The sequence below is a fragment of the Calonectris borealis genome, chromosome 3 (assembly GCF_964195595.1).
Source record: "Calonectris borealis chromosome 3, bCalBor7.hap1.2, whole genome shotgun sequence".
NCBI classification, from domain to species: Eukaryota; Metazoa; Chordata; class Aves; order Procellariiformes; family Procellariidae; genus Calonectris; species Calonectris borealis.
The window spans coordinates 20,451,546-20,478,388 of record NC_134314.1 but is presented as its reverse complement, the minus strand read 5'-3'; the positions used below and the strand labels follow the sequence as shown (position 1 = coordinate 20,478,388).

The 26,843-nt window shown below is 37.2% G+C and overlaps 1 protein-coding gene across 10 annotated transcripts in view; it reads right to left on the bottom strand.

Moving 5' to 3' along the window:
• Positions 1 to 6,118: 6,118 nt before the first annotated feature.
• The window catches only part of EIPR1 (EARP complex and GARP complex interacting protein 1), a 96,898-nt gene continuing 76,173 nt past the window's right edge, over positions 6,119 to 26,843 (bottom strand). For 7 of the 10 annotated variants that reach the window (XM_075145130.1, XM_075145132.1, XM_075145127.1 and 4 more), the window contains 4 exons: positions 23,457 to 23,593; positions 19,900 to 20,067; positions 18,460 to 18,627; positions 6,119 to 7,459 (listed from right to left, as the gene is read on the bottom strand). In XM_075145130.1, coding sequence (XP_075001231.1) covers positions 7,285 to 7,459; positions 18,460 to 18,627; positions 19,900 to 20,067; positions 23,457 to 23,593 — 648 coding nt within the window. In that variant the 3' untranslated portion in view covers positions 6,119 to 7,284. Of the gene's footprint in view, positions 7,460 to 18,350; positions 18,628 to 19,899; positions 20,068 to 23,456; positions 23,594 to 26,843 lie in introns of all 10 variants that reach the window. The other 3 variants (XM_075145128.1, XM_075145129.1, XR_012672893.1) reach the window with 3 other exon arrangements.

The window sequence follows — 26,843 nt, the reverse complement described above, 5'->3', positions numbered from 1 at the left end:
GACTGGTGTTTATAAAAAAAACCAAGTAAAAAAAAAAACCAACAAATAAAACATTCATAATTTGGCTAAAATTTCCTCACTCTGAAACACGTTTCCTTATCCAACTCCGTGCACTGCTGTTCCACATAGCTCCAAGTATCAATACCATTTCTGCTATTTTCTAGGCTTTCTTGTCTTCTCAGTTCTCTGCAAATTTTTAGAAACTGGCAGTGGTTCAGAGAATTCGTCTGCCAAGTCTATTACCACCCCAGGATTCAGCTCATCTAGACTTGCTGATTAGTATGTGGTATCTTTGGGTTTTCCAAGGTTTCCCATACTCTTCTAAATTCATTCTGTTTAAAAGCTTTTCCATGGTTTCTCCTGCCAAAATCCCGAACTCAGGGCAGCGTCAGAATAAATGGACAATTTGCTGAGAAGGTACATTAGAGGTCCTCCCTGCTCAGCCCAGCTGCTTGGCAGCTGTTGCTATAGCTCCAGGGCAACAGCAACCCACATATTCGCCATGCATCTCCACACAGGGAGCTTGGCTCCTCAATTTAGTAAGACTCACTCATCTCTTTCTCCCCAAAGCTATCTTCTGTGCTGGAGCACTAAAACCCCTTTATGAAGTTTTGGGGCTGCTGTAGCACCAAAAGCTGTAGCATCAAAACAGGGGGTATTTTCTCAAGAACAGCTCAAAATTCTTTTGCTGTAAGGTAAGTCAGTGTGGAAGGGAGGATGTGGCTCAGCTACTTTATTAATCACATCCAATATCTTGAGTTGTTCTCAGTAGGACACTCCCCTGAAGTCATAAACAGGGGGATAAACAGTGTCTGTCACAAACAGATGCTTTTGCAGATCTAACTAGTATGACTCAAGAAACAGCCCAACTGAAATTTTCTTCCTGCCTCTCAGGGTACTGCTCCCTTGGGTTGATTACCCAATCTGATAATTTTGCACTGAAATGGACTACAACTGCTCACACATGCAGTTGCAACCTGATCTCTGACAAAGAATAATGACCAGCTGAAAATCCTAACCCCTTAAAACCTATGAGTTAGGACTAATAACTTACAGATCAAGAAGAACATGGTTCTTTATGCCAAACTTAACAGCAACTTTCCTGCATGAACCATCTCCAGTATCAGAACTAAAATGCTGCAATGTAAAGCAGCAATTCTCTAGCACTTAAATCGGTTAACACAGGGAGAGTAACAGGGAAGATTTTAAGGATCTTTAGTATCATAGCTAAAACAAGCAAACACAAATTCTCCATTTTTTCACTCCTTATCCCCGTATCTTTCTCTTTACTTCATTTACTGCCAATTTCTTCTGTCTTTCCTACTTCTTTCTCCGATCTTGCCTTTTTCAATTCACTTTTCACTCTGTATTTGCCTGTCTTCCTTTTACTTTTTCTTCTGCTTTGTCTTTTTCTCCAAATCTCTGTGTGTCATTTTCTTCTCACTTCGCCAGTTCCTCACTGACCAAAGTGGCAGGTAGAATGAGCAGGAGCAATGTGCAAATTGTTCTGGAGAGTATCATGGCTTCACACCCAGCAGATCCTTTTATGGGAAGGCCAGGCTTCTCTAAAAACTGACTGGCACTTTTCTCTCAGTCACCTCACTTGCTCTATTCCAGAAATCATAGGCTTTCTGCAGCCTCAGAATGGCATTCATACGACAGGCTCCACAACAAAGTTTTAAGCACTTTCTTCATAGCCCCTAGAAAAACAAAAAAAAACCAAAACCTTCGACATCCTCTGTGAAGCCAAATAGCAGCTCTATAGCATTATGAGCTTGTATCCAAATACTGATCTTAATCGTTATCGTTACCTACTTTTCATTGTTTCAGTTATGTCAAAGGCACGGTGTCTTACCATGTCAGACTATAGTCAGACGATATTGTTGAAGGCCATCTTAAACAAGCTGCAGAATTTCACTCTCAAATACTGCAAGAGGTACCAGGCTGTAAGATTTTGGAATTGAATGAAGAGGCCAATACAGAACTAATGTTTTCTGTTGTCTGTTGGAAAATACAATGGTCAGGCAGCTCAATTCTTTACAAAGCACTGTTTTCAACTAATTTTAGTGTTAAGCATAACCCAGATCATATGGCTTCTTATTTCCACTCACCTTTGTGAAACAAAAAGGTATGAATTAGTCTAGAGCAAACATCAAGTCTACCCATGCCACCCAATACATGTTCCTCGTTAGTTCTAATGTTGACAAGCAGTTCATTAACTTCATGGGCTTCAGTACAGGTCAGGCTAATTTTAGTGCTGACACCACAGGCAAAGTTCAGGTCAGTACTGAGGGGTTTTGCTTTTCGGTGTTCGGTGGTGTTTTTTGTTGGTGGTTTTTTTTTTTTTTTTAATTTGAAGTTAGCACCATTTTTAGTTCAAGTGAAACAGATTGTTATTTCAAGCTTCTCATTAAATGGCCAAGACTTGTATTGACTTTAATCAGTTTCATTTAGATCATGCTCAAAACCTTTTAAAAAATATTATCAATTCTTTTCTCCTTCAATAATTCACTTCCTGTGGAATAAAAATACCACATCTCAAGCATTTTTGTAATTCCAGACCAGACACATATATTGGATTGGTAACAAAGAAAGGATTTTCAGCACCAAATCTGGAATAAAATAAGTTTTTAGATGGCAAAATTGACAATCTGACATTTTTAAAGAATACCAAAATTCACTTTTTCAAAACCAAAACCTATTAAAGCTTCTTACCTGGACACAGTTTGCAAAGAAAGAAAAATCATTTAAGAGGTGTTTGTTTGAAAACACAACAATTACGTGCTTACCAATGCTGATATATGACTGTATAAGCAGCATTCTCCATGAGACATTGAAAGAACCCAGTGCTGTGAGATCAGTTAGACCATGATTTGAATTTCCGAAGCAGTGATGGACTCCTCGCTGTACACAAATCAGCTTGCCTCCACAGTCTCACTGCCAAGGAGTGTTTTGCAACAAGGTAGTTTCCAGAAATAATACTGAGATTCTGTAGGAAATCCAACTTTCTGAAATCCCCTAAAATACAACTTACGACCAAAGTAAACAGTTGTGAGAGAGAAACATGCAGGAGCAACGTGCTGTCTCAGCACTAGAGACAAAGCTTTAGAGAATAAGTTATTATTTTTAACTTCTATTTTCTACCCTTACTGGCAAATAGCACATGTGCAGGGAGGTAAACAAAGACTGGACAAGCACAGAGGGATTCTCTGCCAGTACTCTTTTTAGTGTCCAGTGATTCACAGTTCAAAAGGGTTTTTAAACCAGAGATGCTGCCTTTATATTTAGCAGCCTTTAATGGATTCATCTTTCAAATACTGGTAGTTACTTTCAAGTCATGTAAACTTTAACATTAATGAGATATTCCCCCCCCGCCCCCCAGGGGGAAGCGGTTGTTAAAGAGGAGTGCCATAGCTCACCTGCACGCCTGTGGAGACCACCTCATTTTGTATGCTTTGAGCCACCACCTGCAGATTCCATTTAATAACCTCTAGTTCTGGTATCCGGAGAAACACTGAACAATCACTCCCTATTCATCCTCTCCCTCTGCCACTTGTGATTTTATGGACTTTTATCATTCCCTCTCAACCACCTGCCTTTCAGTCTATTTAGTTATCCTCATACAGGTGTTGCATGCTATTTATCATTCCTGTCACCCTCCTCTAAAATCTTTACCAGTTTTACTACATTGGGTTTCAGATGGAAGAAACCAGAACTATCCACAGTATACAAGATGCATATACACCACAGATTTATAAACATCTATTATTTAATGGATTGACAATGCTTTATTTTCTTCTCTATTTGCTTTCTAGTAATTCCCAACATTTTAATTAAAATTTGTATTTTAATTTATATTTATTTTTTAAGCTGACATTTTTAAAGATCTGTGAAAACACTAAAATCTTACTTCCAAGTAGTAATAGCCATACACTGGTGGTCCCCAGTAGTTATGTAAAATGACTGTTTTCTCCCATATCCATTACTTCAGATTTCCTGCACTGAATTTCATCTACCATTTTATCATCCAGCCAACTCCGTGAGGAAAGGCCCTTCCATAATTCTTCAGTCAGTCCTCTTTACTACTCTGAACAGCATCTGTCAACTTTGCCATATTTCTATGCAGCCCTTTTTCCAAAAAGGTCATGAGTATATTGTAAAGCACAGGCCTAGGCACAGATCCTTGCAAGACTTCATTGGTAATTTCTTTTTTCCATGAAATGTGATGACTTATTCCTGCTTCCTATTTCCTATCTTTTAATCACTTATTTAACCATCTTTGAACCCTTCCTCTTATCCTACAGCATTTTGCTTTCTCTAACAGCCTGGGATGAAACCCTGTCAAAAGTCTTCCCTTTCTGAAGGTCACTTCCATATCGCTGCCAGTGCTGTACATGTAGCTCAGATCCCACTTTACAGACAGATGAAAATGATTAAAACTTGACCCTTCCTGCTCTCTCGATTCTACTGTAACGCATTTCATTCGAATTCGACCTGCTACTCCCTTCCTTCCCAGTGTTCAGCCTCTCTCTTCTTCCCTATTGAGTGATATTATACACATTTAACAAAACTAAAACAAAAGAAAATATTTCTTGTTATTATTTGCTTACAGAGCTTTCCACCTTGTATAAACTTACAATATTAAAGGAAATACAGCCACATCAAAATTAGTCTGAAATCTGTCCTGCATTTATGACGTTAGAAATCAAATCAAATCCCACATACTGTTACGTAATTTCCCGTCACCTTCACACTGCAAGCCTGTGCTGGTTTTGGCTGGGATAGAGTTGATTTTCTTCACAGTAGCTAGTATGGGGCTATGTTTTGGATTTGTGCTGAAAACAGTGTTGATAACACAGGGATGTTTTTGTTATTGCTGAGCAGCGCTTGCACAGAGTCAAGGCCTTTTCTGTGTCTCACACCACCCCACCAGCATATAAAGCTGGGGGAAGAAGGAGGAAGTGGGGGACGTTCGGAGTGATGGCGTTTGTCTTCCCAAGTCACCGTTACGCATGATGGAGCCCTGCTTTCCTGGAGATGGCTGAATACCTGTCTGCTGATGGGAAGCACTGAATGAATTCCTTGTTTTGCTTTGCTTGCACACGTGGCTTTTGCTTTACCTATTAAACTGTTTTTATCTCAACCCAGGAGCTTTCTCACTTTTACCTTTCCGATTCTCTCCCCCACCTGGGGGGAATGAGCGAGCGGCTGTGCTGGGCTTAGTTGCCAGCTGGGGTTAAACCACGACAAAGCCATATACATTAACAGACAATAAAGTTTCATTAGACCTTTATTGCTAATGTGAAGAAAGTTTTAGAGAGTTCTGCTGCATACTAAAGATATACTGTGGGGTTTTTTTTTTTTTTTTTTTGGGGGGGGGGGGAGGACGGGGAGTGTGGGGAGGTGGGACACCAACAAGGTGTTGTGTCTGAAGATTGAAAGCTCCACATATAAAGCTGCAGCCCAACCAAGGATTTTGATATTCAGACAACTGAATGTTATTTGGAAACGTTATTTTTCTTACAGTATACAGGTGAATAGCTCATGCTTAATTACAGATTGAGACAATTTGAAATAGCGTAAGTTTAAAATCTTAATGCAGAAAATCAGACCATCAGGATTTCCAGTGAAGCATTCACTCTGGAGCAGATAGGCAGCAGCATAACACAAATACAACAACAGTACAGATGATTTAATTAGATTACTTCACTCCTATGAATTCTTTCAAACAAGCTCTTTAAGAAAGCCAGAAATAGAATTCAACTTTCATCTTTTCTGGATGTTTCAGTCAGTCACACTCTCAAAGCATGTTCTCACAGAAGCAGCTGTGTATACACTAACAAATCACATTTGGACATGTTTCGATCCAAGAGTGGGTAAGGACAAGTAGAGGTGAGCAGCAGGCTGTCCCTCAACACTAACACCAACAGTTGCCATAGCAACGGGAGGAATCACGGGAAGAGGCTGGTATTGATCTTTCCATCCCATGTTCTTGCCATTTCTTCAGAGTGGTCTTTCACAATACTACCACAACCAACACCATCGCACATACCCAAGTTCTGAAGTTAATGGGAAATAATAGTGATGAAAAGGCAACAAGGAGTAATTACTGGTGCGGTTAGTCTGAGTGCACAAAGAACAGCAGCAGAATTTTCATAACAACAAGCTATGCAAAGGGAAGGGGGGTGTCAGTACATACAGGCATGTTTCACCATGTCTTCCATCTACATCTCAAGTTTTCTTTGCATTCTCCTGCAGGGCGGCATCTGCCTGTTCTCAGCATTTGTAACAGGAGAGTCACCAATGCCTAGGTCAGGTATTGCAAAGAGTAGGATATAGCAAAGGATGTTTTGTGCTTAGTTGAAAGCCTGCTACATCATGTCAGTGTACTGCAGAATGGCACAGAGCCAAAAAGATAAGAAAGAGAGACTGCTTACAAATATTAAAGAGATTTTTCAGGTTAAGAATGGTATAGCTCCAGAGTCCCTCAAAATATACGACAGTAGAACTAAGTTCTATAAACATGGGATAATACATTACATGAGAATATAAGAGTAAAGACTAATATTGTTTCCAATAATAACACATAGCTCAAAATTGCATTTAGTTTGCAAATTAAAGGATGGTAATTTGTTGATACTACCATAAGGCTTAAATGAAAAATATATTTTGAAGGTTTCACCTTCACCATTAACATTTCTTCTTAGGATATGCAAAATGGAAGAAAAACTGTTTAAAAATTAGACTGAATTAAGAAAGCCTTTTAAGACCATTCCCAACTGTATCTATAAACACTGAAGAATAACCAGACTAGTTAGCAGAATGTGGCCCTAGCTAAGAGCAGAAGGCTGCTTATATCAGAAAGATAAGAGATTATTCTTGTAAACAAGTAGATTGCTTCTGCTACATGCACCCTACATTGTCCCAGTTTTACATCAGCACAATAACACCTCTGTAATCCCTTACATTTGCATAAAGCTGAAGTAATAAAGCAATAGTATGGGAAGTACCCAATATCTCCAGAAACTTTATTACACAAAGTGATTAACCCCTCAAAAAAAAAAAAAAAAAAAAAAAATCAATCTAACTAGCACAGCCTTCAGAAATGCATCATAGTTTTCCAAGGCAAATACAAAAAACAAATAAGAAGTGTCTATATTAGTACAGACTTTTTAAACAAAATTTTAACATTTATACTCAACAAAAATAGATCTTGAAAAACATCTAAACAATACCTACCAATTGTGTACATCAAGATAACAACTCCACCATCATCCAAACAAATTATAACAGTATGTGATATTTAAGAGCTCTGGGAACCCTGTTAATAACAAGTCTCCCATCATAACTTAAAGAGGCAAATAGCCACGGGTCTGCTGAGGACCATTCAACTGCATATACACTATCTTCATGTTCTTCATAGGTAGCTATTACACTGTCCTGAAGGGGTTCTTTAATCCTAAAATCAAAGAAAAGAGGAAAAAAAAAAAAAGAAAATAGTAAGGAACTGTGAACACACTTGATTTAAAAGGCAATATTAAGTGTCATGGGCATCTAGATATGCAACCTCCCATTTAAAGTACAAGAATGCAGTAGTAGGCTCTAAGGAAATATTTTATACCGGGTATCTGCATGTACCTATGTTTTAGATAGCACAGCAGAGTCAAGTCAATCTTAAAGACCCCGTTTGCAGGGACAACGTACCTGTTATTCTCAACTTCAGTGCCTTTCCAAGTCTCTCAGAACCTACACTAAGCATCTCTCTCTCTAAAGCAAGTTAAACTACAGGGTATGATCTAAATGCACTTAAACACACATTTTTATCAACACCTTTTCTCTCACCATGCTCCATCCCTTCCTTTCCCCCTCTGTTATTAACTGAATTCTTAAAATAATATATAATCTTATTAGAGACGACTAGGTAGGTAAGAAGTTGCGGTCCTTAACATCGCAGTCTCTCCTGTGCTGCCATCCTGGACCCATTCTCTCCAGAGTAATGGAAGGGAGATGGAGGCACCACTCTGAACACTGTAATTTTTATCTCCCATTCCTAGAGTCATAACAACACTGGATTCTCATCTATTATTGTATACCTCACTTCTCACTGCAACACCCAAGCTCCTGGTCACCTACATCGCGAGACACAGACAGGTTCTCTTTTGCATTGCAAATATTTAAGAACAGATTCAGGCAATTCTCTGAATTCCAAACCACCCAAGAGTCATCGATTGTGCTCTGCTAGCTGAGAACAGCCCTTCTTCCCTCCACTCACAGAGCCTCTCACACTAAAACCACAGCACATTATTCTGTAGCTAGAGGGTAGGTGAGTTTTCAGAGGATGACCTTAGAGCTTCTTCACCCACAGAGGATCACCTCTGTCTGACAGGAATCAGTCAGCCTTTCAGAAGCATCCCCCTGCCTCCCAGAAACAGCCTTGTATTACAGCTGCAATCCTCCTAACAGAAAGCAAAGCCAAAGAGCCTTGTGAATGCCACTCAATCATTTAAACAGATGCTGCTACTACAGAAAGGAAGTGTTGTTATTGGCCGTCTTTGCCCTTTACTGCTGCTCTCTGAAAGCAGGCGTCTCTACGATCACAAAGCCTATATGGTATCACATTTGAATCGCTTGCAGGGTATCGCTGCTCCACCTAGCCAGCCTAGCCAGCTGTGAATCTAACATCGCAATTAAAATTCAATTTAATTTAATGAATAAACCAAAAGCAGTCTGATACTGCAGAATAGCTTCAGATATTTAGTTTCAAGGACTTCTATAATTTACTTATGCTACGTTTAAGGTCAACTAACAAAAAAAGGTCATAGCACAAATAACACACAGCCCCTGGTTAATTGCAAAGAGCAGGCTTGTTTTGCAGTTCTCCTGAATATGTACTTTGACACAAACCATCTAACAGCAGAGAGCTAATAAACACACACACACACACAGAGGCACTTCATCTCCTGCAATGTGTTTTTCTAACTTCCTGCTAACTGACATGCCTGGTTAAGTGAAAGTTGGTCATGTCCCCAGACGGCAATGTGCTTCACACGGTGCTCACCCACTTACCCACAACTCCATTATTCTGAAGGTTTCAAATGTCTCTCCGGGTAAGCAGGGGAGTAATGCACAGTGCACATGGCTGTCAGGGGACTCGACCGACTTTCAGTTAACCAGGAGTCTCAGTTAACCAAGGGTTGGATAAACAAGGACAAATAAGCTTCTAGATTATACTATTTTCTGTATGCTCAGAGTTGTTTCAGTGTTTCATTTAAATAACACAGTTCATATAATTTAATTTACAGAAGTCATAGGGGAATGAGTGTTCAGGAAAGAAGCCTGTAGATGAACTTCTGTTTGGCATTTCCACTTACAACTACAATTAACTGTCTTTTATTATTGTCTAAACACTGAATTTCTTCTTGGCTATGAAAGTAATTTTGTGCCTTCCCAGAAAAAGACAGCATGCTATTCCATGTGGTTCTTCAGGCCACATGAGTTCAGTTTTCAGTGTTTTTTTTTAATTTAAAATAGCGTAGATCTATGATAACGTTATATATAGACTATTTGTGCATAAGAATGGCATAGCCTTGAGACAGTTACCAAGAATCTGAGAAAATCCTTATGGAAATGATCATTTGGTGTAAAAGATCTAAATACTATACAAGATAATCAGGATGGAGAAAAAAAATAATCTCAGAATGACACGTGTCTCAGGAACAATACAAAAGATCCAGAAGAAACTGTCCATGAGCATCCTTTACAAACACTATGAATGAAAACAGATTAGCCTTTAAATTATGTAGTGGGTAATGAGCCCAGAAGGATTCTGCTAGTAGAATAAAGAGGACAATTTATTTCATGTATAAGAAAGATTGTTCAAAATAATTAAAAAAAAACAGAAAGAGCAAGGTTGTTTGTGGTGGGTTTTTTCCTCTCACAACAGGAATCTCTTGAAGACAGATCACCTTACCTTATGCTAAGAGACTTCCAGAAAAACGCCTCAGATTTGTCTGTGTTTCAGCTACGTGCATGCTTTTTTTGGTAATCCAAGAATAGGCTGAGGATACTATTTTTGAATCTATATGAATCTAGGATACTTACAATTGTTCAGTTTCTGAGTCCCACAACAATCTATTTACCCTTAATGAATTTTTACACAGCTTTTACACATTTTTATTTATTAAATAATCAGCTCAGACTCTCCTAACGCCCCAGATATTAAATATAATTTGGTTAATGCAAGAAGTGATAGACTTAACAGCTATGACACTGACACTTATTTAAGCAAGGTAACAAATACCTTTAAAAAAAAAAAATATAAACAGAGTCTATGAAAGAAGATTATTTTGGTCACAGCACATAATAGCGGAACACATACAAATCAACTTGTATTTATCTAAAGATGGTTTTGTCTATTGTCGTGGTTTAACCTGGCAGGCAGCCAAATACCACGCAGCCGCTCACTCACTCCCCCCGCCCCCCCAATGGGACGGGGAGAGAATCGGAAGGGTAAGAGTGAGAAAAACTCGTGGGTTGAGATAAAGACAGTTTAATAGAACAGAAAAGGGAGAATAATGATAATAAATAATGATAGAATATACAAAATGAGTGATGCACAATGCAATTGCTCACCACCCGCGCTGACCGATAACCAAGTAGCGATCGGTACTTCCTGGATCACGCCTACCCTTCATATACTGAGCATGACGTCACATGGTATGGAATACCCCATTGGCCAGCTGGGCTGGCTGTCCTGATTATGTTCCCTCCCATCTTGTGTACCTAGCTCAGTCAGTAGGCACGGGAGCTGTCCTTGGACTAGGAGGGCACTTAGCAACAACTGAAAACATCAGTGTGTTATCAACATTCTCCTTGTACTAAATCCAAAACACAGCACTAGGAAGAAATTTAACCCTATCCCAGCCGAAACCAGGACATCTATTTACACATTTTAATTATCCTCCTGTTTTTATCAGTTGCTACAATTTTATTTCTCCTTAACATACAGTATGTAATTTCAGAGCCTAACATATCATAGCACCGACGTGTGCATTTTTTCCTCATACTTTATTCATAATGTAGCAATGATTAAATGAATACTGCTATACTTTCATGTGCATTATTCTTATCTCGGAAACTTTCCATTTCATAGTTACCAACTCCATTGCCCTGATGACAATGCCCAGGTTATTTGCCTTCTTAGGTTAGATGCATGACACCAGGCACAGAAGAGGAAGGCATTCAAAGTGGACTGGATACCGGGATAAAGTCAGCAGATCTTTGACAGGGTTTGGAACAGACAGGAGAGTTCAGGACCTTAAATTTCTTCCTAGTTAGAGAAGTTCAGAAACAGGAAGAGTACCTGTACAGAGGTGGATATGAAACAAACTCTCCTCTATGCTACTTTAATACGTGTAATTCAGGTTGTTGCCAAAACACAGAGATTTCTGTTTTTACATAAAAGCTGCAGGTTATGGGTCTAAAAATGCAGTTGCTATGCTATATCTAGTTTAGTGTACCACAGGTGTAGGTGTTTGGCCTATTGATCCCTTGATAGAGCAGTCTGACTAGACTATATTTGATAAGCATATTTGGTAATCACTTGTTATGCCTGGCAAGCTTAGTAAGCTATTTTCTTCCTTATCCTAAATCTCCCTGCCCCTTAAAAAGTTCCTCTAGTTTCTCATTTTCCTGTACCATTTTAAAGACTTCTTCTGGCCAGACTAAAATACCTTTTTCTCTCCTTATATATGTTCTTGCATTGCATCAACTGACAAGGCATCAAACTCTTATGTCATCAAGATCTCATAGTAAGAAACGTGTAATCTCTACCTACATCCTGCATAAATTTAAGACCTGTGCCACACAGAGCTGAAACTAGATTGCTTTCTCTTTGTAGTGTTATTCACATAGCACGACCCCTACCAGCTTCTCCCATTAAAGGAGATGAGCTTTCATTTTACTAGATAACTTTGAGGTTAATTGTGTTACAGACTTGAGAGAGAAGCCTGTTAAGCCTTGGATAATTGTTTTCATGTAGACAGCTGTTATTTCCAATTACTTCTCATGCTAACAACCACTTAAGTTTGCAGTGCTTGCGATTCTGTTTTATCACCACAATGTTCAATAAAATATGTTTTTCAGAGTCACCAAAAATCATTGATTCCGTATCACAGTCAAAATTAAACCCTCTTTAATCTGAAAATTACTATGAATAGATGTGATTCAACAGAGCAGCAACATGTACTGCAGCATCCAAAATGAATCCTGAAAAGCATGCCATTGGATTCTAGAACAAGGCCCGTGGATGCCCTTTCCCTTTCACTGTAGGAGAAAACTTAGCAACTGTGAAGTTTTGCTTCTGGTAAGCTTAGACAACACACTACTTCCTTTTTCTACTCTGTTAAGGAAGACAGAATTCAAGGATGTTTATATTGGAACACAATTTTTTTATATAGTAATTGGCCATTCATACTATTGTAAGCATTATATTTTTTTTTTTACTCAAAAAAACAGCCTTCTGAACTGCTTCTACAGGAAAATGGCACCTTTAAAACCAGGAAATGCATATTTTAATATAACAGGTTTCATAGCTCTCCTAATACACAAAATAAATTAAGGAGGGTATATCTGCTGATGGAGGTTAAAGGAAGAAATAGTATGGAAAAAACACATGTTTTTAAAGCAAAATAGTCTAGGAATTGGAAAGTGCTGCTGCTCTAAATTTGGCCCAGCTTCTTATACACCCAACCAAGTCAAGTCCTGAATACTGTCATTCCCCAAAACAGAAAGCTGTTTTAATTAATTGAATCTCTTGGTTGATTCCATAGCATAATCCTATGATTTCCAGATTTCTCCAAGACATAAATACCACAAGCAAAATATCATCAAAATTAACACTATTGTCACCTGTGTGAAAATACCCTGAAAGCCTGCCTTATCATGGACGTTTGGCAAATACTTTTCAAAATATCAGTGCTGACAATTCACTCTCCTCAAGTCATGGATGTGTATACAAAAGTGTTATGTTAGATCACACAGTTCATATGTATTATCGTGAAACCACATGACTTACCATTCAAAAGGCTCCAAACCATATTTCTATCACAAAAAGTAGAAATCACAACCTCCTTTAGATGGAATTTTGAAGGAAATCTCTTTCTACAGAGAGGCCAGCTACCATTTTCTCTCTGGTCCATTCCAATTGCTGAAGATGTTCCTACACTTAAAACCTCATATAAAAACTTCACTATCTCAATGAGATTCTCTGTACTGGAAAGACCAATCTTTCACGTCTCTCAGTTTAAACGCAAAATGGTGAGAAGTGCTTGTGTTAGATCTTGTTCTGTTTGTATCAAAAGCTAACATCTATGGTGAAAAAGATGGAAACGTAAGACTTCAGGAAAAACACTAAAAAAATGTATTTCCTAATGTGAACTTCTGGTACAATCTTCAATAGATAACAAAGATAAGGATAAGCTTACACCATACCATCAAGAAATGTAGCTTAAGGGAGAAGGCAGCATACTGACCTTAGTAATCAGTTCTGCCAGTGAAAACACAGCAGACGTCTTAAGCCTGTAAGCCCGAAAGACAGCTAGTAGCTCATTCTGCAAAATTAAAGTTTAAGGATGGCTTCCTTTTCAGGACTGATGTATATACTATTGACCATATAAACCTTTTCATTGATACGGATACAGAAAAAGCTTTTTCTCTTAAAAAGCAAACCCTCCATTATGAATTGAGCCTTGTCACAAAGTTCTGGCTACAGAAGTTATGAAGAATGAAAACACTGCTGAAAATGCAGCATGTACCTTGCTGTTGGTACTCCTAAAGTAGCAGATGGTCTTCTCATGCCGTGTATCATCAGTATACCAAACAGAGGCCTACAGAGTTTAAAATTCAAACCAATAAGGCAAATAAATATGTTGCAATAACTAAAGAAAAGCAATCCTGATTGATGAGTAAAAATGGTCACACTAAGCTGCAAGAACCTGGTAGTTTTTGTTTATTGCTAGAAATAGCAATGTAGAATTAAAATGACTGTCAGACTGGTTTAATACAACCAAATATAGACTCACCCACTAACATAAGAATACTGGATGACCAAAGAATGAAGAAAGAATATAAGACAGTCACCACCTCCCTTTGGAAGAAGACAGTTCTCAGTGCTCTGCAGATGTCTAAAAGAGAACTGATGGACACCTTCAGGAGCTTTGGAATTAAGGCAGCTTCAGTGTTGCAGGGAGGAAGTCCTTGCAACACCAAAGTGCAAAACCATTAAAGAAAGAAGCCAAGGAGAAGCCTGCCTTAATCGGTTGCATCCATAGATGTGAAATGACACTGTATTTTAAACGTTTTGTTCAAACTGAGGCATTCAAAGCACTCCCTATGTTCTTATCCAGGCACACCAGCTTTGTTTTGGGGATGAAAGCTAAATGCACCCCAAATACTCAGCTCATCTGTTCTGTTTTCATTTGTTTTGTACACTTTTTTCTATCTCTGGATCAAGGTGCTAGAAATTAAGCTAGGAGTAGAGCATTTCATTCTCCATTTCTCGACTAATTTTTTGCCATATTTGATCTGTGCATTAAATTATCCAGACTAGGGACTTGACCAGAATACACTATAGCTCTCCTCTGGCCACATGCCTATACCTCCTCTCTGTGGACAGCTTGATTCTCTTTTTAGACTACCTACTTTCAATGAGGCTCTGGGCTTCCCGAACAGAAAGCGCTGAAGCCTTTCCTTATTCAGTGCAAGAAAACAAACGCAGTTGGCATATTTCTCCTAGACACATTTCACAAAGGCAGCACAAGCACAGCTAGCATGTTTTTGGAACTAACAAAAAGTTAGTGAGAAGAGATAAACTCAAGAATATGGCTGATGGCAAAAGAAAATCCTAAAGGGAAGAATCATAAGTCTCCAAAGATGATTCAGAAGGCAGTAAAAGTCCCCGAGCTGCAAATAGTCCAGGGCTAGAAGCATACCCAGGGGAAGTATCCTCTCCTTTTCCTGTTTTTGATAATCTTTCCTCTTGGCCACTATCAGAGACATGATACAGGCTAGGAAGATCTTTGATATGATACAGGGAGGCTGTTCTTACATTTTTATAATTAATAAGAGAAACAACAATAGCAGTTAAAAAGTAGGGAAGAGCCAGCAAACTAGTTGCTCTGATCTGAATCAGTACTTAAGAGGAACTGAAGGTCACTCGACTGCGACAAGAGACAGAGCCTCATGCAATAGTCCTAGTTATATTGCTTATGCAGACGTGTTCTGTTCTCCAAGATGGGAGCATATATACTCCCAAGATGTCAACACATACATGGACAAACACCCAAAGGAGAAACCTCAAAAAATAATTCCTTAGTAAGAACAGAATACAGCAACTTTTGGTTTGTTGTCTATTCTTTACTCAATGAACCTGTATTCTTTTCTTACGAAAAAAGTTATCTCCAAATAATTATTTTTCAGTTGTGAGCCTTAAAAACTAGACATTTACTACAGAAAATCTGGCAAGAATAAACAAGTGGGTAGACTCATGCATAGTTCTACATGGTTGAACAATGAAGGGTTAAACTGACAGATTACTTGGTTTTGTCTCCAGCCAAGAAATACAATAAAAATCAGAAAGTTTAGTCAAAAATGTATTAAAAATTAACATGAGTCAAAGATCTCAGAAGTCTTAGCTGTACAGAATAGCATTACAAGTCAACATTTTTAAAATCTGGGGATTTTTTGCTAAATAGAAAAAAAAAAAATTGAAGATACAACTGATACATACTCTTCATTTTTATATTTAATCCAAGGAGTATTTTTCCAAGTTATTTTATTCAGAACGTGAAAAATAGGTAGCCCATGTGGAAAGAGCCTTTTTTCTTATTTCCACTTGATATTTCAACCTTCTTTTGAGAGAGATTTGGTCACTCAGTCTGAAGGTGACTGACTGGAGATACTAGTTGTACAGACACCTGCTCTTCCTGGTGTATTTCAAGATACACCCGAAAAAGACATTTTCTTTTTCAAGATTTGTGTGCTATTTAATAGCAAACCAGATGTCCTCCAAAATAGGATAAAAATGAACCCCATGAGAACATAACACTTTCTTGAAAGTCTAGAACATACCCAAGCAAAGAAGACACACACACCTCACACCCGACCAAACCATACAATAAAACCCCATGTTTTACAGAAGAGACAGTACCCATGGAATGGTGCAACAGACTCTTCAAAGAGGTCTCCAGGAGGGAAACGGGTACTAAAGCCTAAATACTTGGCACTAGAGGTTGACTACAAGAAGTATTCCCAACAGCTGTTATGCCCTGGTTCACTGGTGCGCTTAGAGCTAAACAGACATTCATCTGGCAAACATCCCTCCAGCTCAACTCATAACAAGGAGGGGGGCAAAAAAAACCCAACCCAACCAAAACCAAAACAAGACTCTCACAATAGCAAGCAAATGTTACAAAAACTAATGTGCTTTCCCAGGTTTTATAGCAAACAGAAAGCAGCTGAAAAGCATATATTTATAAAGCAAAGGCAGGATTGATACTCTTGTAGCCTCTGGGAATAGGCAAAGGCTATACATCATTACTATCCAAGTCATTCATGATGTGGTTTCCATCCATCCCATAGCCAAAGGAAAAGATGTGTTATATTTGTTGTGTATATGCTTTGCATATTCTTGGTTTCAAAAATTTCTCTTCTAGAAACAATCACGTGTGTTTTAATGAAGCAACCTATACTGTCTAAATCAACAGAAATTCAGAACTCCAGATAACCTACTATACAACATCTGTCAGAACACTATTTACTTGCAATGTTATTTATATTAATACATTCCCACCATATACACATAGGAAACTGTAGTCTCTTTCTCACTTCCATTAATGCTATTTATCTTCCATCCAGAATAGAATAAACTGCAATCCTCAGCCAAAGGTAAGGAACCAAATATTTAAAATGGTGTAGTTTACTTACGTTTTAGAAAGTAAGTATGTACTGTTGATGTGAGCAACTTTTTAGGTACTTAATTTGATCCCTTGATTTTCCAGGCACTTTCATCAGCTATTGCTTCTAGAAACATTTTGTACATTTAAAATTAACCAATTCTATATATGGGATAGCTTCCTTATTTAATATAAAAAAAAATGGCTTCCAAGTCCTTTATGTGAAGCCAAAATGTCAAAACTATCTGGAGCAAAACTACATCTTATTAATAAAATAAAGGTGCAAGAGCAACCTTAAAACTGCAACTAGAGAAATAACCTAAACTTTATTCAGAATTTTAACTGAAACATCTAGCAAACACAGATGAGTAACTGGGGGATCTTTTCTGTAATTTCCTCGTTCCTCATCCCATCTGACTATTCTTCATTTAAAAAGATAGTTCAGGAGCTAATCTGCCTATTTCATTGCAGACAGCTTTGCGTATTAAAATAAATTAACAAACATAACAAAAAAACTGCTCAGTGCAGACATGTAGAACATGGATATTCACAGCTGCAAAGAACAGAAAAATATAGACGAAAGCCTGTTGGTCTCAAAATATTTTACACATGAGTTTCAGTATCATTATCTTCATTTTGTAAAGGAAGAGTTTGCTGAAGATCACCATGTAAGCTTGTTGCAAAATTAGAAAGCCTCAGCCCACACGAGATCTACAGAATTCCCTGTATACATATGTATATATTCCTAAAAAAGTACAGAGAGGAAAACAAGCATCGCATCTTGCACAATGAAAAAGTTGAGAGCAGACAAAAATGGAGGATGAAAAATGATTATTTTGGCATTTCAGTTAACTCTTTACTAAAAACCCCATCCCTCCAAAATTCACATGCAAAATACATGATTCCTCACACACCCAAGTGGAATGGTGTTTACAAATGCTTGCAATAACATGCATTATTCTCTACTAAGAGAGTCAAAAACAAATTTATGTTTTGCTTGAAGTAGGTCTAATGAGTTATTGGTTTCTAGAGCAATCAGCAATATTAAGAGCAAAATTTACAAAAATTAATGTATTTATACTTCCTTTCTTCTGCCTGTGCAGAAGCTCACCATTAGACTGGTAACGTCTCCTAAAGTTTAGAACACATACATAGAAAATACAAAAAGCAGATTTTCAACTCTCACTTAACCCAGATCATTGTACGTGCTTGACTTGATCCAGAGCTCCCTTAAAGTGAATCTTTTCACTGATCCAGTGGACTTCAGCACTGGTCCTCAACATCACCATCCCCTTCCTACCAGTGAACATACAGTGACCGTGACAATCAGATTTTAAGAGTGGATTCCACCCAAGACTCTGAGTAAAGAAGAATGAAGTAGGAATTAGAACTACTTACCTGAAAGGCCTGTATACAAAAATCCTAGTCAGCAAAAAAATAGCATGTTAACCATTACAGTGAAAAGACAAACTATAAGCATCTGCATAAAACTCAGGAAACTTCATACTTCTCTTCTTGATGCTGGTCCTCTTGGTCACTTAGTTCATCATCATCTACCATATGCCCAAATGGTTCAGAAGAAATGGATACCATATTAGACAGGATAACTCTGCTATCACTGCTGCCTGTAAGGATCAGCTGATCATGAGAATGATTGTATCTGACATTCCAGACCCTAAAAAATGAAATCAGAAAGAAGAAGAGGTTATTCTTGGCAGGTAGCACATCAATGTTAAATGATTTTTTTTTCAAAAACAGCACTAAAAATTGATCTTTGACTTAAATGTTGTAAGTGCACATAGAAGTGACATGCCTCATTCCAAAGACTGTTTTTTGCCATCTTCATTTGGCTTTTAAGCTTCCATGTCATCTGTTTTCTGTGAGGTGTCTTTAAAATTCAACAAATAAGTCTTGAAAAAAAAATCCAAAGAACAAAACACACCATTCAGTGGTATCATTCCTTGAGGGTACATGCCAATTCATTGTTTAGTAAGTCAGATAAATATTTAAGTTCTAAATATAAAAATTTCCCCAAAGCAAAACACAGATTAGAAATAACATGTTAAACAAAAATCTCACAACATTCTTACAGTAAAGTTTAAAATAGACCCTAAAACAAAAGTAGGATTATATTTCTCTTCAATTTTTACATTTTACATAACAAGTTAATACCAGCTGTCTTATGGTTCTTGTTTTATTTTTTTTCTTTTAATTTTCTGGGAAAAAAAAAAACTATAAATGCTGCTTCTGTTAATTCACATCTTCATTCCCCTCAAAGTAGCTTCAGGGTCGAGATTTATTTTGCAAGAATTACTCCAATGCAAATTTTATAAAATAGGAACCTTTACAAAATATGAACCGCTCATCTTTTCTTAACCACCAAAGTCAGACAAGGTTCTCTCCTTGCTCCAGCCACAGGCCAGAGTGGTAGATACGGGCTCTAAATATTATCTCAGAGAATAAAATTACTCACTTGCATATTTTGGCTTATGGGCTGTGAAGAGCATCAAAAAAATGGGGCTGAATTATTGAGCATTTCCACTGTTCGACAACAGAAGGATAGATGGCAGCTGCTGTAACCAACACAGCTCAAGGGCTCTTCTGCACATCAGGTGCAGCAGATCAGGCTCAATTTGGGAAGGCACACCTGTGTCCCAGCTGGCCCCTACAAGCCAAGTTCTGCACTGTGCTTCTCAAAGGTGTACCCTATCTTTCATCAATGTTAACAACAGTTTCTTGCCAATTAGACTAACATTGTCTAACCTCTTAATTTACAATCACACAAGGAACATTCACATGTTGAAACCTTTCCTCCATGCAGAAAAATGATTATTCACAATAGCACGAACATAGTTAGTTTGCGTTGTTCCTAAACAGTAAAATAATTAGCTGAATAAATTACATAAGCCATCCACCCACAAAACAGCATGCAGATAATTTGTTCTACCAGTGGGAATGCTCTTCTAGTGTCTTCACCGGTTCAGTGATATTTCTTGTGTCCCAGAATTTCACCTTGCAGTCATCTCCACAGCTAGCCAGGTAGTACTGTTTATTGGGATTAAAGTCTAGGTCTCGTACCAGCTGTCCATGTGCATTTTCTATGCAATATATCTGTCTGTAAAACACATTAAAAAAATTAAATGGTCTATAAAAAGCTAACTGCACTGCACTGACAGAAATCTGTTTCCCTGGAAACTTGCATAATCCCCTTAGCACCCACAGACCTAGAGTTCCCATTGCTAGTGCATAGTTTAGGGAAATCCCAGCTGTTAACAACAGTGATTTGTATAGATTTCTCAGCTTGCAAACAAGGAAAGAGCAAAGCTTCGGTGCATTAGGATCATCTGGAGCTAAAAGGAAACTAGTTCCAGATGATTCTAGCACAGCTCTCTAACAACTGTTATGACATGTCTGCTACTAAACCACAATATTTTCAGATAAGAGCTTCTCTACCCCTGAGTAGTTATACCAATTCTGTATTTATGACATCTAGTTCTCCCTATATGAAAACCTGAGATGCAAGGGAGGCAAGAGTTATGAACAACCGCTTTTTATTATTGCTCTATTTTAAACCTACCTTCTTGAGCTCCGGCATTTATCATTAATTTACCTGTGGCTCTTAAACTACTCAGCCATGCTCATACTTATGCACGTGGACGACTTCAGAAAACATTTGTAGTATTGCTAACAACCTAGCATCCTTATTCAAAACATCACATTCCATCAGTTTGTCTCCGTACCTCACCTCTTAAACTGAGGGCTGTTTTTTCGTTTGTTTCCACTATTGCATTACCAGTTTTATGAAAAGGCTGTACTTGTTCCCATGTCCATTCTCAAAGCCACCATCTACCAAAGTTCTGCTTAGATTTAACAGTCTCCTACAATCTTCACTAGAACTTGTCAACACTTTGTGAGCTTTTTTCTTTTTTTTTAAATGAAAACTGTTTCTCTTCAGAAAAGACTGACCAAAACTTTGTATTTCCTGCGTTGTATATTTGTTCTCCTCTGAAGACCTGATAGAGAAGTGTCTTGCTGTTAATACCTAACTACGAATACAAAGCAAAATAGCTCCATAAGGAGAGATTCAAAATATACCAGACCTATACTAAGGTCTATCCTGACAGCTATGGCAGTCACTTGGGATAGAGGATATCACCTAGATACCAAACTTCAACACTCTGCTCAGAGTTCGAGAGATTAAGGATATCACTCAAGTATGCCTTTCTACCAGGTATTCTGGGATCTGAATTCAACATTTCCTCTTAATTTCTTGAAACATCTTCATGGGAAAATTTTTAAATCTCAAGCATGCTTGCAGCAATAAAACACTTCTTTCCTCCTTTATTGCACCTTTCACTTCTTTCTTGCACTTCTTGCATTGCTCATGAACATGTAAGGGCTTAAAAAGAAATACCACTGTCCACTGAGTAGTGCTTACCATGAAAGCCTTTAGTCCAACTTAACTATTATTCCCACCACTTGATTCCTTTCCTTCCCAAATATGAATATTCTTTTCTTTCATCCTATCATCCTACCTACAGCAATAATACCTACATTGAATTTCCCACTTACATCATAACATTAAGGCTACATGAACATTTTCTCCAGCTACTGGCTCCACCTTCTCATATTCTTTTTCTTCCACATTTTTTAGAATTTATTCTTGGAGTCTGAATTTTCCTGATTCAATTCTCTAAATCCATTCAGCCTAGTGTCTGTCTCCTCTGCTTCACAAGCTCTTCTCTGATTAAGAGTGCTTCCTAGCCTAGTCTAGGAGTCTTCCCGCCAACCTCTTCCCCCCGCATCTTCTTTGTTTGCTATGTCCAAAATCATTCACTCCCTCTATCTTACAGCTACCATAATCACACTCCGCAGAAGAAGGTATTTTAGCTACTTCTTTAGTATCTCTCCTCTCTTATTCTTTGCTGCTATAACAGTTTTCTGTCCTTGATTTTTTTTTCTCCTCTCATTTTTTACTTCTTATACTGCCACAGTTTATACTGCCCTGACTTTAAATTCCTATCTCTAGCCTAACCAGCCATTATCAAATATTCACATCATTCTAGATATATTACAGTGTAATCGTAGATGAGACTTATTCTTGCACATATTTTTCAAGTGCACTGCAAACAGCTCTTTAGCATAGCCTAGCACTAGTAAGTTGGTTCAAGGACTATCTAATCTGAGCTTCACTTAAAGTAATTAGAATTGTGGGTTTGCTTTTGTTAACCAAGCTACCCGATCTTGTTAATATCTGGACTATCTATCCTTCATAAAAGCTACCCAGAGTATTCACTTAATGCAAAGTAGAGATGCTTTTTTTAATGAGACAGAGCATGAAGCAGACTTCACAGTATTTAACATTTTCTACTTAGAAACACAAGCTTTAATCTTAAGGTCTGCATGCTATATGTTAAGAATAGGGTAATTACAAAAACATCACAAAAAAGCAACTTAAAAAAAACCAACCACCTTTCTCCTTTGACCTTTCTTTCCTCTCTTGTATGCTTCATTTAAAGGAGTCTTCATAAATGAAAGTATACACATATATGAAGTTAGATTTTTATATATCCTTTTACAGGGCAAAGAACAGGACTTTCAAACCTGATGACAAGCGTACAGGAAGTGACTTAATTATTATATTGGTATTTTTAGCTTTTGTTTATTAAATTAAATAAACCTTTTTGGCAAAAACACACAAGGTTGGCAAACATGGGGATTTATTGCTACACCCCTGAGATGGCAGGAACCATAGAACTAAATTTAAAGTCATCCCCCTTTAAGGCAACAAAAGTTATTACAAGACATCAGTCTTCTCGGTTAAGTGATAAATTACTATGTGCTAAGGGGATAAAGCATATCTTAAAAAAGCTTGCACAGGCTTTAGTAGTCATGGCAACAGATGTGCACAACATCACTCCTTTGCTTATCAAAATCACAACGGAGCAGGGGGAAAACACCTTATTAAGTATATTCAAAGCCTTAATTGATTTGGTTTTGATTTTGATAGATTCAGTAGTTTCATATAACTAGCATGCTACAGTCTTTAATATAGTATACTATTTGTTAAAATTGGAAAAGTGAAGTGTGAACTTACCCTGTGAATTACCTTCAGAGATTAAAGTTACCTTTAAATAGTATGCTATGAAGACAGTTCATAGTATAGTCAGGACTGATGTTAAATCATTTTCAGGTTGAATTACAGAACAGCTTCATTCAAGTAATGCCTATGTATTGAACAAATCATCTTGAGACTAGTACATAGTTCAGTAAAACTCAATATACAAGTTAGAATTGAAGCTGAGGGGAAAAACAGAGAAACCCCTTTACCAAATTGTAAATATATCAACTACGTAAGCCCAACCATTCCTTTTATAAGTGATAGCTTTGCCACATTTCTAATCTTTAAAAAAAATTTTTTTTAAATTATGTTAGGAGCAATGAAAAATCCATCTCCAAAGGAGATTGTCTTTTTTAGAGAACAAGACTGCAATTTCTCATTACCTCATGCTTCGTGTATCCCATCCTCGAACAGTGGTATCATTGGCTGTTGCAATCTGTGTACAATTGTGGTGTGGACTCCATCTTCCAGAAGTAAATTTTAATTGTCCTTTCCCTTCCAAGGCTGCAGAACTAGCGAGCTAAAATAATGAAACAAAGCTGGCAATGTTTCTAAATGTAAAGCTAAAATGAAATTAGTTCCACTGAAGACAAAAACCGCACAATAGCCCATTGTTCCAAGTATAACAGGCTACCAAAATCCTAGGATAAAAAACAGAAAAAATTAAAAGCTAGAGCTGATTTTGTATCTCACAAAGTAATTTTTACAAAGGCTTATGCAGTGTAATGTATTCAGAAATATCAGATGTACTGTTCTACTTTATAAACTAAAATAAACAGTTTCAGATCATTTGTTGAAACAGTAGATAGACAATAAGGGCATATTGCACAAATTTGTAGCTGCCTCAGACAAATAAACACAGCCATTTCGTTTCATGAACAGTCCTACAAGACTGTTTTTTCATGTCAAAATGCCAAATTCTATCTGCAGGAACAGAATTATAGTGTCAAAGACCCTTCGACAAACGTATAGTAGCTTTTAAAAATAAAGTCAAGGCCCCAGTGCCCATATCATCACATACATGCCTATTAAAATAATAGCAGGTACTAGATCTACAACCTGTGAGAATTAAAGGTTTCAGTTCGAAAATCAGGCTTGCATGTCATTGAGCAGACAGCTCTGCATCTCCATAGTTAATGAAAAGAAGACAAAAAGTAATCGACTTTCTCTTTGAAGTTGTACAGCAAATTATCCTCCAATTCCATGTAAGCATGGGGAAAAATGAAGCTGCAAACACTACAAATTACTTATACTTCTAATCACTTACTGAAACTGATTGTTTAATATCTAAAGGAGGGGGGAGGAAAACCAAAATACTTGCATTTTAATCAGATATAAGATTTATACAAATTTCAAGCGGCTAAACAGATAGCAGACTTATTTGGTCATCTTGTGCACTATGTTCACATTTCAAAATGTTTCATAAAGATGGATTTCACAAAAGTAGATTACTGTGCTGGATCTCGTCAGATCACTTTTCTCCTTTACCTAAATCCTAACACATCATAAAATATTCTATTAAATAGAAGATTTCTCAGCGGAAATATTACACTTTGATGGATGAAAAAGACTAAAACATACATACTGCTTACATAAACTTTAACAGATATCAACAGAAAAATATGCTGTCAATACAAGACTGCTTAAATTTATTTGTATATGATACTAATGTCCATTTCTGTATTTTACTAACTTTTTACTATTACAGTTCCATCAAGAACATCCTATTTATTTCGCCTTCAGATTACCAATCTAGAAATTACAACTCTACCATCACTGAAGTCTATGCTACCTAAGATGTGTTGTCTCCCAAAAATTTTTCAATTTTTTTTTTTTAAAGAATGTAAAATTCCCAGCATGCAAGGTTATATATTGCTTATGTGTTGAGTGATACAACACTGTAGGCCAAACCTACTTCTCTAGAACCATTCTTCCTCAAGTACAAATACTGTCTGAAAGCCTTTCTACAACTTGCAGGTTATTAATATAAAGAAAAATACTGCATAGGACACTGGACACAGTATAATAAACTGCACTGTTTATTTTTTGATATATACTAGATTCCAGGCACAAGAGAATATGCAGAGCTTGAGTGGGTTATTTCAAAAATTAAACTAAGTTTATTTAGTAAGCAGTCTTGGCCAAACAACGCTCAGACTGGGGGGAGAAGAGAGAAGCAAATGTTAACACTGACAGTAAGAGTACCAACAAAAAGAGTATCTCTTATCAGGTATTTCCAAAATCTGTTCTTGAGACAGACAGCATCACATACCCAAAATAAGACTCGGGGCAGGTGGTCTTTGTCAGCAGTAGATAAATACTTTCTCCAGCATTCTAGCCATTTTTAATTTTTTTTTTTAAGTCTTTATTTCAACTTTTATCATATAAACTATTATAAAAAGATCAAAATCTTTTTCTTTTCAGCCAGAAGTTTAGGGGTGAGGCGAGCACACACATCCTGCGCTATTTCTTAACAACACATATGAAAATATCACATACATGTTAGATTAGCCAAGTCATCCTTGCCTTCCCAAGCAATTCTTAAGTACTTGCAGGAATTAAATTACATCTTTCCTCGTATGGATGTCCATCTACGTACACAGCCAAGTTCCCAATCAACTCATGGTAGACTTCTGTTAATAAAATGAAATCCCAGAAGTTACTGACTAAGTTTTTGTTCAATGTTCTTTTGCATGTCTTCTATGAGCCTGAAAGGAACTGCATGGATTTAAAGGACACCTAAGAGGTAAGGGAGGGAAATGTTCATTCATAAGAAGGAATCCTTATGTAAGAGAAGGAAGTCTGCAAGTCCTGTTCCTGGAAATCCAAGAAACGAGCTTAAAGGAAACAAAGCTGGTAGTTCAGAATCACAAATGCAGGTTCAAAAAAAAACCTTAGCTTTAGTTTTAATTCATACCTAAATATTCGGACAAGTAGGCAAGCTTTCTTTTTATCTTGAACTCCTCCCTCCACTTCTTTAAAGGCAGAAAAGCTGACTACAGAAGGAAAACATGACAAAGGCATATTTTAAGACATTAATCTCACATGAGGATTTGGATTTGTGCTGCCCAGAAGATGAAGACATACAGCTCTGAGGGCCCCACTGGATACTGAAGGAAAACAATTCATGGCAATATTTTATAAACACAAAATGTGAGTTACAGTAAGGAAGAAAAAAAGAAAAAAAAGGAAGTGAGTAAGATCCAATGTCTACTTTTAGACAACATAATTAGCTATTGTTCTTGCATTGTGCAAGGACCACACATTGACTTTAGAAAAAAGTCTGGACAAAATGAAATCTTGAACAGTGTAAAATGGTTATCAGAATGTGGATGGATTTAACACTGTTCATAAGTGCTTAAGTGGGTCAGTGCCTAAAGCTGGTGACACAAGAACAATAATAAAAGGGCAGTATGATATTATACTATAATTGCATGAGAGCAATGATTTGAAATCAAAATAAAAGGTTCTGAAAAAAATTAAGCAATACAATATGATCGGAAGAGAACTGTATATGTTATCCTCTGTGAAGGAAGGGGTTTTACAAAAGCAAAGTATCTGAATATGAAAAAGTCTATCCTAGCTTTGAAGGACTGATTTCTGTGTATTCAAATGAAAACATCAATTACTCCAACTTATTTTTATCAAAACCTCAGTAAGGACTGAGATGTCTCTTTCTGCTTCAAATTTTGATCTCATAAGGACTGATTTGGAAAGAGGAAAGGATAGGCAGTATCCTTAAAAAAAAACAAAAAACCAACATATATTAA